Source organism: Saccoglossus kowalevskii, chromosome 11, assembly GCF_978046115.1.
Source record: "Saccoglossus kowalevskii chromosome 11, keSacKowa6.1, whole genome shotgun sequence".
Classification (NCBI taxonomy): domain Eukaryota; kingdom Metazoa; phylum Hemichordata; class Enteropneusta; family Harrimaniidae; genus Saccoglossus; species Saccoglossus kowalevskii.
Window position 1 is genome coordinate 2,223,272 of NC_140651.1, and position 17,287 is coordinate 2,240,558.

Sequence of the window (17,287 nt, forward strand, 5' to 3'; positions counted from 1 at the left end):
AAAAACAACACAGTGTGATGTAATAGGCGAAGCTAACGACAGTGGGGTGTTATAGGTGATACTACTGACACGGCGTGATGTAATAGGCGATACTAACGACACGGTGTTTTGCAATAGACGATACTAACGACACGGTGTGATGTAATAGGCGATACTTACGACCCAGTGTTATGTAATAGGCGATACTTACGACACGTTGTGATGTAATAGGTGATACTAACGACACAGTGTGATGTAATAGGCGGTGCTAACGACAGTTGGGTGTTATAGGTAATACTACTGACACGGCGTGATGTAATAGGCGATACTAACGACACGGTGTGATGCAATAGACGATACTAACGACACGGTGTGATGTAATAGGCGATACTTACGACCCATTGTTATGTAATAGGTGATACTAACGACACAGTGTAATGTAATATTTGATAAAAACGACACAGTGTGATGTAATAGGCGAAGCTAACGACAGTGGGGTGTTATAGGTAATACTACTGACACGGCGCGATGTAATAGGCGATATTAACGACACGGTGTGATGTAATAGGCGATACATACGACACGTTGTGATGTAATAGGTGATACTCACGACACGTTGTGATGTAATAGGCGGTGTTAACGACCCAGTGTTATGTAATAGGCGATACTTACGACACGTTGTGATGTAATAGGTGATACTAACGACACAGTGTGATGTAATAGGCGGTGCTAACGACAGTTGGGTGTTATAGGTAATACTACTGACACGGTGTTATGTAATGGACGATACTAACGACACAGTGTGATGTAATAGGTAATACTACTGACACGGTGTGATGTAATAGGCGATACTAACGACACGTTGTGATGTAATAGGTGATACTAACGACACAGTGTAATGTAATAGGTGATAAAAACGACACAGTGTGATGTAATAGTCGAATCTAACGACAGTGGGGTGTTATAGGTGATACTACTGACACGGCGTGATGTAATAGGCGATACTAACGACTCGGTGTGATGCAATAGACGATACTAACGACACGGTGTGATGTAATAGGCGATACTAACGACACGTTGTGATGTAATAGGTGATACTAACGACACAGTGTAATGTAATAGGTGATAAAAACGACCCAGTGTAATGTAATAGGCGATACTTACGACACGTTGTGATGTAATAGGTGATACTAACGACACAGTGTGATGTAATAGGCGGTGCTAACGACAGTTGGGTGTTATAGGTAATACTACTAACACGGTACGACACAGTGTGATGTAATAGGTAATACTACTGACACGGTGTGATGTAATAGGCGATACTAACGACACGTTGTGATGTAATAGGTGATACTAACGACACAGTGTAATGTAATAGGTGATAAAAACGACACAGTGTGATGTAATAGGCGAAGCTAACGACAGTGGGGTGTTATAGGTGATACTACTGACACGGCGTGATGTAATAGGCGATACTAACGACACGGTATTTTGCAATAGACGATACTAACGACACGGTGTGATGTAATAGGCGATTCTTACGACCCAGTGTTATGTAATAGGCGATACTTACGACACGTTGTGATGTAATAGGTGATACTAACGACACAGTGTGATGTAATAGGCGGTGCTAACGACAGTTGGGTGTTATAGGTAATACTACTGACACGGCGTGATGTAATAGGCGATACTAACGACACGGTGTGATGCAATAGACGATACTAACGACACGGTGTGATGCAATAGGCGATACTTACGACCCATTGTTATGTAATAGGTGATACTAACGACACAGTGTAATGTAATATGTGATAAAAACGACACAGTGTGATGTAATAGGCGAAGCTAACGACAGTGGGGTGTTATAGGTAATACTACTGACACGGCGTGATGTAATAGGCGATATTAACGACACGGTGTGATGTAATAGGCGATACTTAAGACACGTTGTGATGTAATAGGTGATACTCACGACACGTTGTGATGTAATAGGCGGTGCTAACGACCCAGTGTTATGTAATAGGCGATACTTACGACACGTTGTGATGTAATAGGTGATACTAACGACACAGTGTGATGTAATAGGCGGTGCTAACGACAGTTGGGTGTTATAGGTAATACTACTGACACGGTGTTATGTAATGGACGATACTAACGACACAGTGTGATGTAATAGGTAATACTACTGACACGGTGTGATGTAATAGGCGATACTAACGACACGTTGTGATGTAATAGGTGATACTAACGACACAGTGTAATGTAATAGGTGATAAAAACGACACAGTGTGATGTAATAGGCGAAGCTAACGACAGTGGGGTGTTATAGGTGATACTACTGACACGGCGCGATGTAATAGACGATACTAACGACTCGGTGTGATGCAATAGACGATACTAACGACACGGTGTGATGTAATAGGCGATACTAACGACACGTTGTGATGTAATAGGTGATACTAACGACACAGTGTAATGTAATAGGTGATAAAAACGACCCAGTGTAATGTAATAGGCGATACTTACGACACGTTGTGATGTAATAGGTGATACTACTGACACGGTGTGATGTAATAGGCGATACTAACGACACAGTGTGATGTAATAGGTAATACTACTGACACGGTGTGATGTAATAGGCGATACTAACGACACGGTGTGATGTAATAGGCGATACTTAAGACACGTTGTGATGTAATAGGTGATACTCACGACACGTTGTGATGTAATAGGAGGTGCTAACGACCCAGTGTTATGTAATAGGCGATACTTACGACACGTTGTGATGTAATAGGTGATACTAACGACACAGTGTGATGTAATAGGCGGTGCTAACGACAGTTGGGTGTTATAGGTAATACTACTGACACGGTGTTATGTAATGGACGATACTAACGACACAGTGGGATGTAATAGGTAATACTACTGACACGGTGTGATGTAATAGGCGATACTAACGACACGTTGTGATGTAATAGGAGATACTAACGACACAGTGTAATGTAATAGGTGATAAAAACGACACAGTGTGATGTAATAGGCGAAGCTAACGACAGTGGGGTGTTATAGGTGATACTACTGACACGGCGTGATGTAATAGGCGATACTAACGACTCGGTGTGATGCAATAGACGATACTAACGACACGGTGTGATGTAATAGGCGATACTAACGACACGTTGTGATGTAATAGGTGATACTAACGACACAGTGTAATGTAATAGGTGATAAAAACGACCCAGTGTAATGTAATAGGCGATACTTACGACACGTTGTGATGTAATAGGTGATACTAACGACACAGTGTGATGTAATAGGCGGTGCTAACGACAGTTGGGTGTTATAGGTAATACTACTGACACGGTGTTATGTAATAGACGATACTAACGACACAGTGTGATGTAATAGGTAATACTACTGACACGGTGTGATGTAATAGGCGATACTAACGACACGTTGTGATGTAATAGGTGATACTAACGACACAGTGTAATGTAATAGGTGATAAAAACGACACAGTGTGATGTAATAGGCGAAGCTAACGACAGTGGGGTGTTATAGGTGATACTACTGACACGGCGTGATGTAATAGGCGATACTAACGACACGGTATTTTGCAATAGACGATACTAACGACACGGTGTGATGTAATAGGCGATTCTTACGACCCAGTGTTATGTAATAGGCGATACTTACGACACGTTGTGATGTAATAGGTGATACTAACGACACAGTGTGATGTAATAGGCGGTGCTAACGACAGTTGGGTGTTATAGGTAATACTACTGACACGGCGTGATGTAATAGGCGATACTAACGACACGGTGTGATGCAATAGACGATACTAACGACACGGTGTGATGCAATAGGCGATACTTACGACCCATTGTTATGTAATAGGTGATACTAACGACACAGTGTAATGTAATATGTGATAAAAACGACACAGTGTGATGTAATAGGCGAAGCTAACGACAGTGGGGTGTTATAGGTAATACTACTGACACGGCGTGATGTAATAGGCGATATTAACGACACGGTGTGATGTAATAGGCGATACTTAAGACACGTTGTGATGTAATAGGTGATACTCACGACACGTTGTGATGTAATAGGCGGTGCTAACGACCCAGTGTTATGTAATAGGCGATACTTACGACACGTTGTGATGTAATAGGTGATACTAACGACACAGTGTGATGTAATAGGCGGTGCTAACGACAGTTGGGTGTTATAGGTAATACTACTGACACGGTGTTATGTAATGGACGATACTAACGACACAGTGTGATGTAATAGGTAATACTACTGACACGGTGTGATGTAATAGGCGATACTAACGACACGTTGTGATGTAATAGGTGATACTAACGACACAGTGTAATGTAATAGGTGATAAAAACGACACAGTGTGATGTAATAGGCGAAGCTAACGACAGTGGGGTGTTATAGGTGATACTACTGACACGGCGCGATGTAATAGGCGATACTAACGACTCGGTGTGATGCAATAGACGATACTAACGACACGGTGTGATGTAATAGGCGATACTAACGACACGTTGTGATGTAATAGGTGATACTAACGACACAGTGTAATGTAATAGGTGATAAAAACGACCCAGTGTAATGTAATAGGCGATACTTACGACACGTTGTGATGTAATAGGTGATACTAACGACACAGTCTGATGTATTAGGCGGTGCCAGCGACAGTTGGGTGTTATAGGTAATACTACTGACACGGTGTTATGTAATAGACGATACTAACGACACAGTGTGATGTAATAGGTAATACTACTGACACGATGTGATGTAATAGGCGATACTTACGACCCAGTGTTATGTAATAGGCGATACTTACGACACGTTGTGATGTAATAGGTGATACTAACGACACAGTGTGATGTAATAGGCGGTGCTAACGACAATTGGGTGTTATAGGTAATACTACTGACACGGTGTGATGTAATAGACGATACTAACGACACAGTGTGATGTAATAGGTAATACTACTGACACGGCGTGATGTAATAGGCGATACTAACGACACGGTGTGATGCAATAGACGATACTAACGACACTGTGTGATGTAATAGGCGATACTTACGACCCATTGTTATGTAATAGGTGATACTAACGACACAGTGTAATGTAATAGGTGATAAAAACGACACAGTGTGATGTAATAGGTGAAGCTAACGACAGTGGGGTGTTATAGGTAATACTACTGACACGGCGTGATGTAATAGGCGATATTAACGACACGGTGTGATGTAATAGGCGATACTTACGACACGTTGTGATGTAATATGTGATACTAACGACACAGTGTGATGTAATAGGCGGTGCTAACGACAGTTGGGTGTTATAGGTAATACTACTGACACGGTGTTATGTAATGGACGATACTAACGACACAGTGTGATGTAATAGGTAATACTACTGACACGGTGTGATGTAATAGGCGATACTAACGACACGTTGTGATGTAATAGGTGATACTAACGACACAGTGTAATGTAATAGGTGATAAAAACGACACAGTGTGATGTAATAGGCGAAGCTAACGACAGTGGGGTGTTATAGGTGATACTACTGACACGGCGTGATGTAATAGGCGATACTAACGACACGGTGTGATGCAATAGACGATACTAACGACACGGTGTGATGTAATAGGCGATACTTACGACCCAGTGTGATGTAGTAGGCGATACTAACGACACTGTGATGTAATAGGTGATATTAACTACACAGTGTGATGTAATAGGCGATACTAAGGACACGTTGTGATGCAATAGGTGATACTAACGACACAGTGTAATGTAATAGGTGATAAAAACGACCCAGTGTAATGTAATAGGCGATACTTACGACACGTTGTGATGTAATAGGTGATACTAACGACACAGTGTGATGTAATAGGCGGTGCCAGCGACAGTTGGGTGTTATAGGTAATACTACTGACACGGTGTTATGTAATAGACGATACTAACGACACAGTGTGATGTAATAGGTAATACTGCTGACACGGTGTGATGTAATAGGCGATACTAACGACACGTTGTGATGTAATAGGTGATACTAACGACACAGTGTAATGCAATAGGTGATAAAAACGACACAGTGTGATGTAATAGGCGAAGCTAACGACAGTGGGGTGTTATAGGTGATACTACTGACACGGCGTGATGTAATAGGCGATACTAACGACACGGTGTGATGCAATAGACGATACTAACGACACGGTGTGATGTAATAGGCGATACTTACGACCCAGTGTTATGTAATATGCGATTCTTACGACACGTTGTGATGTAATAGGTGATACTAACGACACAGTGTGATGTAATAGGCGGTGCTAACGACAGTTGGGTGTTATAGGTAATACTACTGACACGGTGTGATGTAATAGACGATACTAACGACACAGTGTGATGTAATAGGTAATACTACTGACACGGCGTGATGTAATAGGCGATACTAACGACACGGTGTGATGCAATAGACGATACTAACGACACGGTGTGATGTAATAGGCGATACTTACGACCCATTGTTATGTAATAGGCGATACTTACGACACGTTGTGATGTAATAGGTGATACTAACGACACAGTGTGATGTAATAGGCGGTGCTAACGACAGTTGGGTGTTATAGGTAATACTACTGACACGGTGTTATGTAATAGACGATACTAACGACACAGTGTGCTGTAATAGGTAATACTACTGACACGGTGTGATGTAATATGCGATGCTAATGACACAGTATGATGTAATAGGCGATACAAATGATACGGTGTGATGTAGTAGGCGATACTAACGACACTGTGATGTAATAGGTGATACTAACTACACAGTGTGATGTAATAGGCGATACTAACGACACGTTGTGATGTAATAGGTGATACTAACGACACAGTGTAATGTAATAGGTGATAAAAACGACCCAGTGTAATGTAATAGACGATACTTACGACACGTTGTGATGTAATAGGTGATACTAACGACACAGTGTGATGTAATAGGCGGTGCTAACGACAGTTGGGTGTTATAGGTAATACTACTGACACAGTGTTATGTAATAGACGATACTAACGACACAGTGTGATGTAATAGGTAATACTACTGACACGGTGTGATGTAATAGACGATACTAACGACACAGTGTGATGTAATAGGTAATACTACTGACACGGCGTGATGTAATAGGCGATACTAACGACACGGTGTGATGCAATAGACGATACTAACGACACGGTGTGATGTAATAGGCGATACTTACGACCCATTGTTATGTAATAGGCGATACTTACGACACGTTGTGATGTAATAGGTGATACTAACGACACAGTGTGATGTAATAGGCGGTGCTAACGACAGTTGGGTGTTATAGGTAATACTACTGACACGGTGTTATGTAGTAGACGATACTAACGACACAGTGTGCTGTAATAGGTAATACTACTGACACGGTGTGATGTAATATGCGATGCTAATGACACAGTATGATGTAATAGGCGATACAAATGATACGGTGTGATGTAGTAGGCGATACTAACGACACTGTGATGTAATAGGTGATACTAACTACACAGTGTGATGTAATAGGCGATACTAACGACACGTTGTGATGTAATAGGTGATACTAACGACACAGTGTAATGTAATAGGTGATAAAAACGACCCAGTGTAATGTAATAGACGATACTTACGACACGTTGTGATGTAATAGGTGATACTAACGACACAGTGTGATGTAATAGGCGGTGCTAACGACAGTTGGGTGTTATAGGTAATACTACTGACACAGTGTTATGTAATAGACGATACTAACGACACAGTGTGATGTAATAGGTAATACTACTGACACGGTGTGATGTAATAGGCGATACTAACGACACGTTGTGATGTAATAGGTGATACTAACGACACAGTGTAATGTAATAGGTGATAAAAACGACACAGTGTGATGTAATAGGCGAAGCTAACGACAGTGGGGTGTTATAGGTGATACTACTGACACGGCGTGATGTAATAGGCGATACTAACGACACGGCGTGATGCAATAGACGATACTAACGACACGGTGTGATGTAATAGGCGATACTTACGACCCATTGTTATGTAATAGGCGATACTTACGACACGTTGTGATGTAATAGGTGATACTAACGACACAGTGTGATGTAATAGGCGGCGCTAACGACAGTTGGGTGTTATTGGTAATACTACTGACACGGTGTGATGTAATAGACGATACTAACGACACAGTGTGCTGTAATAGGTAATACTACTGACACGGTGTGATGTAATATGCGATGCTAATGACACAGTGTGATGTAATAGGCGATACTAATGATACGGTGTGATGTAGTAGGCGATACTAACGACACTGTGATGTAATAGGTGATACTAACTACACAGTGTGATGTAATAAACGATACTAACGACACGTTGTGATGTAATAGGAGATACTAACGACACAGTGTAATGTAATAGGTGATAAAAACGACCCAGTGTTATGTAATAGGCGATACTTACGACACGTTGTGATGTAATAGGTGATACTAACGACACAGTGTGATGTAATAGGCGGTGCTAACGACAGTTGGGTGTTATAGGTAATACTACTGACGCGGTGTTATGTAATAGACGATACTAACGACACAGTGTGATGTAATAGGTAATACTACTGACACGGTGTGATGTAATAGGCGATACTAACGACACGTTGTGATGTAATAGGTGATAGTAACGACACAGTGTAATGTAATAGGTGATAAAAACGACACGGTGTGTTGTAATAGGCAATACTAACGACACGGTGTGATGTAATGTAATAGGTGATACTAATGACACAGTGTGCTGTAATAGGCGATACTAACGACACGGTGTGATGTAATGTAATAGGTGATACTAACGACACAGTGTGATGTAATCGGTGATACTAACGACACGGTGTGTTGTAATAGGTGATACTAACGATACAGTGTGATGGAATAGGCGATACTAACGACACTGTGTGATGTAACAGGCGATGCTAACGACAGTGGGGTGTTATAGGTGATACTACTGACACGGTGTGTTGTAATAGGCGATACTAACGACCCAGTGTTATGTAATAGGTAATACTAACGACACGGTGTGATGTAATAGGCGATACTAACGACAGTGTGGTGTAATAGGCGATAGTAACGACACGGTGTGATGTAATAGGCGATACTAACGACACGGTGTGATGCAATAGACAATGCTAACGACACGGTGTGATGTAATAGGCGATATTAACGACACAGTGTGGTGTAATAAATCTTTCTAATGACACAGTGTGGTGTAATAAAGAGACAGTGTAATGTAATAATATGATGCTACCGACACGTTGTGATGTAATAGGCGATGCTAACGACAGTGTGTAATATAATAGGCGGTACTAACGATACGGTGTGATCTAATTTGCGATGCTAACGACAGTCTGATGTAATAGGCGATATTAATGTACGCAAATAAACATTCTAGTCACAATGAATTGATTATTCAATACGTTAGTAGGGGAGATGACAGGGAACTTGTGCATTTGTTTTCCCGTCGCTTAATTTTTTTTTTGTATTTAGAATAAAAAAAAAACTTTACTTTTTACCTGCAAAAAATACTGACGGGGTGTGTAGCTGTTGTTTTAAATTCCTACCCCTTATCAGACAGAAATAAACTCAAATTGCCTACCCATTTTTAGATAAACTGTGGATATTTGACACCTCTTTAGTAAGTAAGTAAGCATAAATGGTACCAAGGGAAAAGCAGGTGGGCTTGAATGAAAAAATGCAAAATGCAGTCATCAAGTTTCACACACATGTATATCATCACAAACATGGTTGCAAACAGAAGGGCAAGTATATCAGAAAGTGACAGGCCATATGGTTTAATGTACTCTCATCATCGGTCCCTGGGCATTTATAGAAAGAAAAAATCAGCTTCATTCTCCTGATTGTTTGATCACTCAAGCTCTAAAGATAGTCTTTGGAAAATATGGTATTAGTATTTATTAACTCATAACAACCTACTGGAGGAGGTTGAAGGTTACAAAAGAAAATTACAAATACAAATTAATCAAATTACAATGGCTAATAGTTTAAAGACAACCAGAAACAGACTAAATTGAAGTTAAGTAACAAAAATATATAATAAAATAAAATGAAACACCAACAAAAAACTATAAACTGAATATAAAAACAAAAACCCAATGAACACAAAATAGATATATATAAAAAAAGTCAATGACTAAGTAGGAGCTGTTGTCTAATAACAAAGCTGTATTTCAGATATTGCGACAGTGGAATTGTTAAGTTATTATTTGACATTATTTTTATGAATTTATTTTCAGGTGTCAGATTTGTAAAGTCATGAATAATCTTTTCAGATTCTTTGTATAGAGTGGCCCTCTCTTTACTATATACTGGGCATATTATGAGTAAGGGATGTGCATTGCAGTTCTGTTGCTACTTTTGATTCTGCTGTGTCTTCCTCTTTCAATTTCTAAACTTTGATTGCTCGGTCTGAATTTAGTTAGGGTACTTTTCAGTTCTTCATTTTTTAGCTTAATTAAGTAGTTTTCCAAAATGAAGTTTGTTTTAAATTTTTTGTATGTCCTTCGTTTGTTTTTTGTATTAGTGTTTTCTCTGTTATCATCATTAATTGAGTTAATCCAATGCTTTATAAATACATTTTTTATTTTGTCATATATCCGTGCCATTTGTGACGATTTTAGTTCATTATTCTCAATATATGATAGTTTTGTATTTGTATATTTAAGTGCTGAGTCAAGTTCATTGTACCACTTACTTTGTATAGTCTTGTTAAGTAGGAAGGCTTCTTTAATAATAGGGTTTTTAGTTTTGTTTAGGTGGTTTGTATATTTTATTAACTGCTTTTGAATAAATGAATCGATATGATATCTATCCAACTCACTATAAATTCCCAGTTTCGGAGTGTTTTTTGATACGCCTAGGATGAAGCGACAGAAGCTAAGGTGTACATCTGCTATAGTAGAGTTGAATGAACTTTCTTCAGCCCAGACTTCACATCCTTATATAAGAATTGGTCGTATTAGTTTATCAAACAATGATAACAATAGTGAGGGACCGAGGCTTTCATTATGACCTAATTTGGCTAATTTGGACTCCTTTTCAGACAGAAATAACGGAAAAAAGATACCCCTTTTCAGACAGACAGGGTAAAATACTAGTAACATACCCCCTTTTCAGACAGAAGTGGTGAATTTGGGACTCCTTTTGGCGGCACATATACAAATAGCGCTTCAATGTGAGTATCCCCCGGGAATAATGTTGTTATTTTTGTCCTCCTGCAATTGTGTGTTTGCGTTGCCACTGACACCGCAGTTTGTACTGCCCAATCCCTTCGTTACAGCTGTTTCACCGCGCATTGTTTGCAAAACTTATCCTTGATCTATTATTATATATCGTTGTGTTCAACAGTGCAACAGGGTCATAGTACGAAGTTCGGCAAATCTATATAATTCAATCCTGCTGACCTTTCAACTCTAATAACCAGTGACCTTGTTCACTGAATGATTATACCACGTTAGCATGGCGGACGTATCTGCTGATCAACTGAGCCCGAACGCCGAGTTGCCCGATGTTCACACACAAGATCCAAAATTTTGTGAACGAATTTGCAGGCCGTATTTAATATCATGGATATTAGTAGTCGGTTATATTATGTTAGGCGGTCTGCTTTTCAAGTTTATTGAAACAATTCCGTTCAGAAACGAGATGCATGAAGCGAGTAACACGATACCAGTGAACAGTACGAGAACCAAGCTATTGCCCGACGTTATATTACGGCTCAAACTTCTGCATTCACTGCAGGATTTGTGGGAAGCCGAAAGGTCTAACTGGACCATTGAAGCGAATGAGATTCTTATGAAATACGAACGACAGTTAGCTGCCGGGTATTTAAACGACTCGGAGTTACGTTGTGGAGAAATTGTTAAACATTCTCAATTCACTGACTGGTTCGTGTCGTGTTTCTTTTGCTTGACTGTTGTTACGACGATAGGTGAGTGACCTTAATGCTTTATTGACTTCTTTAAGGGGATCTTTAGAACCTAAACACTACGTGTGGGGATCTTTGAGATCTAAACACTATGCGTTGGGATCTTTGAGATCTAAACACTATGCGTTGGGATCTTTGAGATCTAAACACTATGCGTTGGGATCTTTGAGATCTAAACACTATGCGTTGGGATCTTTGAGATCTAAACACTATGCGTTGGGATCTTTGAGATCTAAACACTACGCGTCGGGATCTTTGAGACCTGAACACTACGCATGGGGATCTTTGAGACCTAAACACTACGCGTTGGGATCTTTAAAATCACTATGCGTAGGGATCTTTGAGACTTGAACACTACGCGTTGGGATCTTTGATACCTGAACACTATGCATGGAAATCTTTGAGATCTAAACACTATGCGTGAGGATCTTTAAGATCTAAACACTATGCGTGGGGATCTTTAAGATCTAAACACTACGCGTGGGGATCTTTAAGATCTAAACACTACTTGTTGGGATCTTTAAAATCACTATGCGTAGGGATGTTTGATACCTGAACACTATGCATGGGAATCTTTGAGATCTAAACACTACGTGTGGGGATCTTTGAGATATAAACACTACGCGTGGGGATCTTTAAGATCTAAACACTATGCGTGGGGATCTTTAAGATCTAACCACTACGTGTGGGGATCTTTGAGATATAAACACTACGCGTGGGGATCTTTAAGATCTAAACACTACACGTGGGGATCTTTGAGATCTAAACACTCTGCATGGGGATCTTTGAGATCTAAACACTGTGCGTGGGGATCTTTGAGATCTTAACATTACGCATGGGGATCTTTGAGATCTAAACACTATGGGTGAGGATTTTCGAGATCTAAACACTACCCGTGGGGATCTTTGAGACCTAAACACTACATGTGAGGATCTATGAGACATAAACACTATGCGTGTGGATTTTTGAGATCTAAACACTACGCATGGGGATCATTGAGATCTAAACACTACGCGTGGGTATCTTTAAGATCTAAACACTATGTGTGTGGATTTTTGAGATATAAACACTACGTGTTGGGAATCTTTGAGATCTAAACACTAAGCTTGGGGATCTTTGAATTTTAAACACTACATGTTGGGATCTTTGAGACCTAAACACCACGCGTGGGGATCTTTGAGATCTAAACACTACGCATTGGGATCTTTGAGATTGAAACACTACGCGTGGGGATCTTTGAGATCTAAACACTAGGCGTGGGGATCTTTGAGATTTCAGCACTACGCATGGGGATCTTTGAGATCTAAACACTATGGGTGGGGATCTACGAGATCTAAACACTACCCGTGGGGATCTTTAAGATCTAAACACTATGCATGGGGATCTTTGTAATCTAAACACTGCACTTTGGGATCTTTGAGATCTAAACACTACGCGTGGGGATCTTTGAGACCTAAACACTACATGTGAAGATCTTTGAGACATAAACACTATGCGTGTGGATTTTTTAGATCTAAACACTACGTGTTGTGATCTTTGAGACATAAACACTATGCGTGGCGATCTTTGAAATCTAAACACTACGCATGGGGATCTTTGAGATCTAAACACTACGTGTGGGGATCTTTGAGATCTAAACACTATGCGTGTGGATTTTTGAGATATAACACTATGTGTTGGGGATCTTTGAAATTTAAACACTACATGTTGGGATCTTTGAGACCTAAACACCACGCGTAGGTATCTTTGAGATCTAAACACTATGCGTGGGAATCTTTGAGATCTAAACACTATGCGTTGGGATCTTTGATATTGAAACACTACGCGTGGGGATCTTTGAGATCTAAACACTATGGGTGGCGATTTTCGAGATCTAAACACTGCCCGTGGGGATCTTTAAGATCTAATCACTATGCATAGGGATCTTTGTAATCTAAACACTGCACTTTGGGATCTTTGAAATCTAAACACTACGCGTGGGGATCTTTGAGACCTAAACACTACATGTGAGGATCTATGAGACATAAACACTATGCGTGTGGATTTTTGAGATCTAAACGCTACGTGTTGGGATCTTTGAGACATAAACACTACGCGTGGTGATCTTTGAGATCTAAACACTACGCATGGGGATCTTTGAGATGTAAACACTACGCGTGGGGATCTTTGAGATCTAAACACTATGCGTGTGGATTTTTGAGATATAACACTACGTGTTGGGGATCTTTGAGATCTAAACACTAAGCGTGGGGATCTTTGAAATTTAAACACTACATGTTGGGATCTTTGAGACCTAAACACCACGCGTAGGGATCTTTGAGATCTAAACACTATGCGTGGGAATCTTTGAGATCTAAATACTACGCGTTGGGATCTTTGAGATTGAAACACTACGCGTTGGGATCTTTGAGATCTAAACACTGGGCGTGGGGATCTTTGAGATTTAAGCACTACGCATGGGGATCTTTGAGATCTAAACACTGTGGGTGGGGATTTTTGAGATCTAAACACTACCCGTGGGGATCTTTAAGATCTAAACACTATGCATGGGGATCTTTGTAATCTAAACACTGCGCTTTGGGATCTTTGAGATCTAAACACTGTGGGTGGGGATCTCTGAGATCTAAACACTATGCGTTGGGATCTTTAAGATCTAAACACTACGCGTTGGGATCTTTGAGATCTAAACATTACTGGTGAGGATCTTTGATACCTAAACACTATCCGTGGGGATCTTTGAGACATAAACGCTGTGCATGGGGATTTTTGAGATCTAAACACTTCGCGTGGGGATCTTTGAGATCTAACCATTACGCGTGGGGATCTTTGAGGCATAAAAACTATGCGTGGGGATCTTTGAGACATAAAAACTATGCGTGGGGATCTTTGAGATCTAACCATTACGCGTGGGGATCTTTGAGACATAAACACTATGCGTGGGGATCTTTGAGATTTAAACACTACGCTTTGGGATCTTTGAGATCTAACCATTACGCGTGGGGATCTTTGAGGCATAAAAACTATGCGTGGGGATCGTTGAGACATAAAAACTATGCGTGGGGATCTTTGAGATCTAACCATTACGCGTGAGGATCTTTGAGACATAAACACTATGCGTGGGGATCTTTGAGATTTAAACACTACGCTTTGGGATCTTTGAGATCTAACCATTACGCGTGGGGATCTTTGAGGCATAAAAACTATGCGTGGGGATCGTTGAGACATAAAAACTATGCGTGGGGATCTTTGAGATCTAACCATTACGCGTGAGGATCTTTGAGACATAAACACTATGCGTGGGGATCTTTGAGACATAAAAACTATGCAAACTGCATATACGCAGTCACCGGTTCATCAATGTGTTTACTTCATGGTTAAAGGAGCAAAAGTATAATATTCGAAAGGTCAAATAAATGTCACACTCTTTGATTAAATGTCAGGTTACCATTACGATATTATTTGCCATACTTAGGACATTTGCCTTAATTAACAGGCATATTAGTTTCTAATCATGCGAGCCGAGACATGCGTTGGAAAATCAGTGATTTTCCGTTCTATCCATGTTTTATTTGCACTAGTTTCCCAGTACAAACATAACCGGTAAATGATTCTGACCTCGTACCTAATTTTCGCGGTATGTACGAAATGAACAGCTGAAGAATGTTACGACAATTGGGCAATTGTCGCAATTGAGAAGAAGGGAATTGCAACAAATGTATACTATAGATATAGTATAAAACATTTTATATAATTTATTAATCATATTACATATCAATGAATGTTATCATATTGTTTGTTTGTTGAGACAACTTGACGTTAACCCATGCGAATAGTTGTTATAGATGACCTTGAACTATCATTTAACCCGTCCCGTCATTATGTTTGTATTATTAGGATATGGTCATATTGCACCTACTACGCCACTAGGACAAGTGGCATGCATTTTCTACGCAATTTTTGGCATTCCGCTGTTTTTCCTGTATTTAGCGAAGCTTGGTGCGCTAATGGCTGCTCCAGTAAAACGAATTTATTGGACAATCTCTTGCGCCATCGCCAGGTGGCGTGATCTCTTATGTGGGTCACAGCAACTTCGACACAGAGAGCAATGCGTCAATAGCCGGAACTTAGAAGATAGTGACGAAAATGTCTCTACGTATACCTATGACGAGGAGAGTGAGTATTCAATCAGTCGTAGGGAAGAGTTATACGGCGAACCAGGAACAACAATTGAGCTAAATCTGTTAAACCCAGTTGTTTCCACAACAGAAAACAATACTTCACAAAATAGTATGTCAGAAACAACCAACACAACGCCGGATTCGATTTCTCTGAGCAATGAAGCTAATGGCGAGCAAAGCAGTTCACGGACTTATCGTATGTGCAATAGTAAACAGGAAAACGTTGATTTTGACGCAATAGAGGTGCCGGTAATAATACTAACTATATTACTTGTCATTTATGTTTGTGTGTGTGCTGTGGTCTTCTCAGCAATGGAACAATGGACGTATTTAGAATCAGTTTATTTTTGTGTTATGACATTTTCAACGATAGGCTTCGGAGATTACGTGCCACGATACGATCCCGGAATTAAACACATGTTTATAGCATTTTATATCGTCGTTGGTATGGTTATCATGTCTGCTTGTATCAACCTCTCGCAAGCCAGAATCAACAATTTTGCAAGGATGGTGTTCAATTGGGGTTGCAGTACACTTTCATCTTCCAATGACGTAAATAAAGATTAGTGTTTCTCACATGGAAAACGTACTTCTTCAAATATAGTAAAAAGAAGAATAGATAATTATGACCTCACTTAACCAGAAAAAGTTCGGTTCGCTTCGTGTTATTCGATTTTTTCTGATCATTTCGATAGAATTATATTACTAATTCAATTTACGCACTCCTCGCACTGAACGTTTCACCGAAAGCGCCGGTACGGATCCCTCAAGAGCGGGCCTACTTTTTGTATTTGACAGTGTATCTATGGTTATTTGTCGAATTTTGACTTGAGGGAAAGTTTTTACAAAAAATATATAAATAAATGAATGAATAACAAAACTATGCGTAATATAGCGTATTTGAAAAAACGCGCAATTGAGGTGAAAAATAACTATCGTTGCGCTTTACACAATAGTACCTCCTAGTGACGTCATAAATGTCACGTACAAATGTATTAAATTTCGATTGTCTGTAAGTTGCATTATCGCGTGATTAAGATTAAAATGGCAGC

At 40.0% G+C, this 17,287-nt stretch overlaps 1 protein-coding gene across 1 annotated transcript; it reads left to right on the plus strand.

Annotated features, from left to right (window-relative positions):
• The first annotated feature begins 11,588 nt into the window (after positions 1-11,588).
• On the plus strand, positions 11,589-16,820 carry LOC102805969 (potassium channel subfamily K member 18-like). Its single transcript, XM_085505562.1, has 2 exons — positions 11,589-12,060; positions 15,952-16,820. The coding sequence occupies exons 1-2, from the start codon at positions 11,589-11,591 to the stop codon at positions 16,800-16,802; spliced, it is 1,323 nt and encodes a 440-aa protein (XP_085361688.1). The 3' UTR covers positions 16,803-16,820.
• Positions 16,821-17,287: the final 467 nt, after the last annotated feature.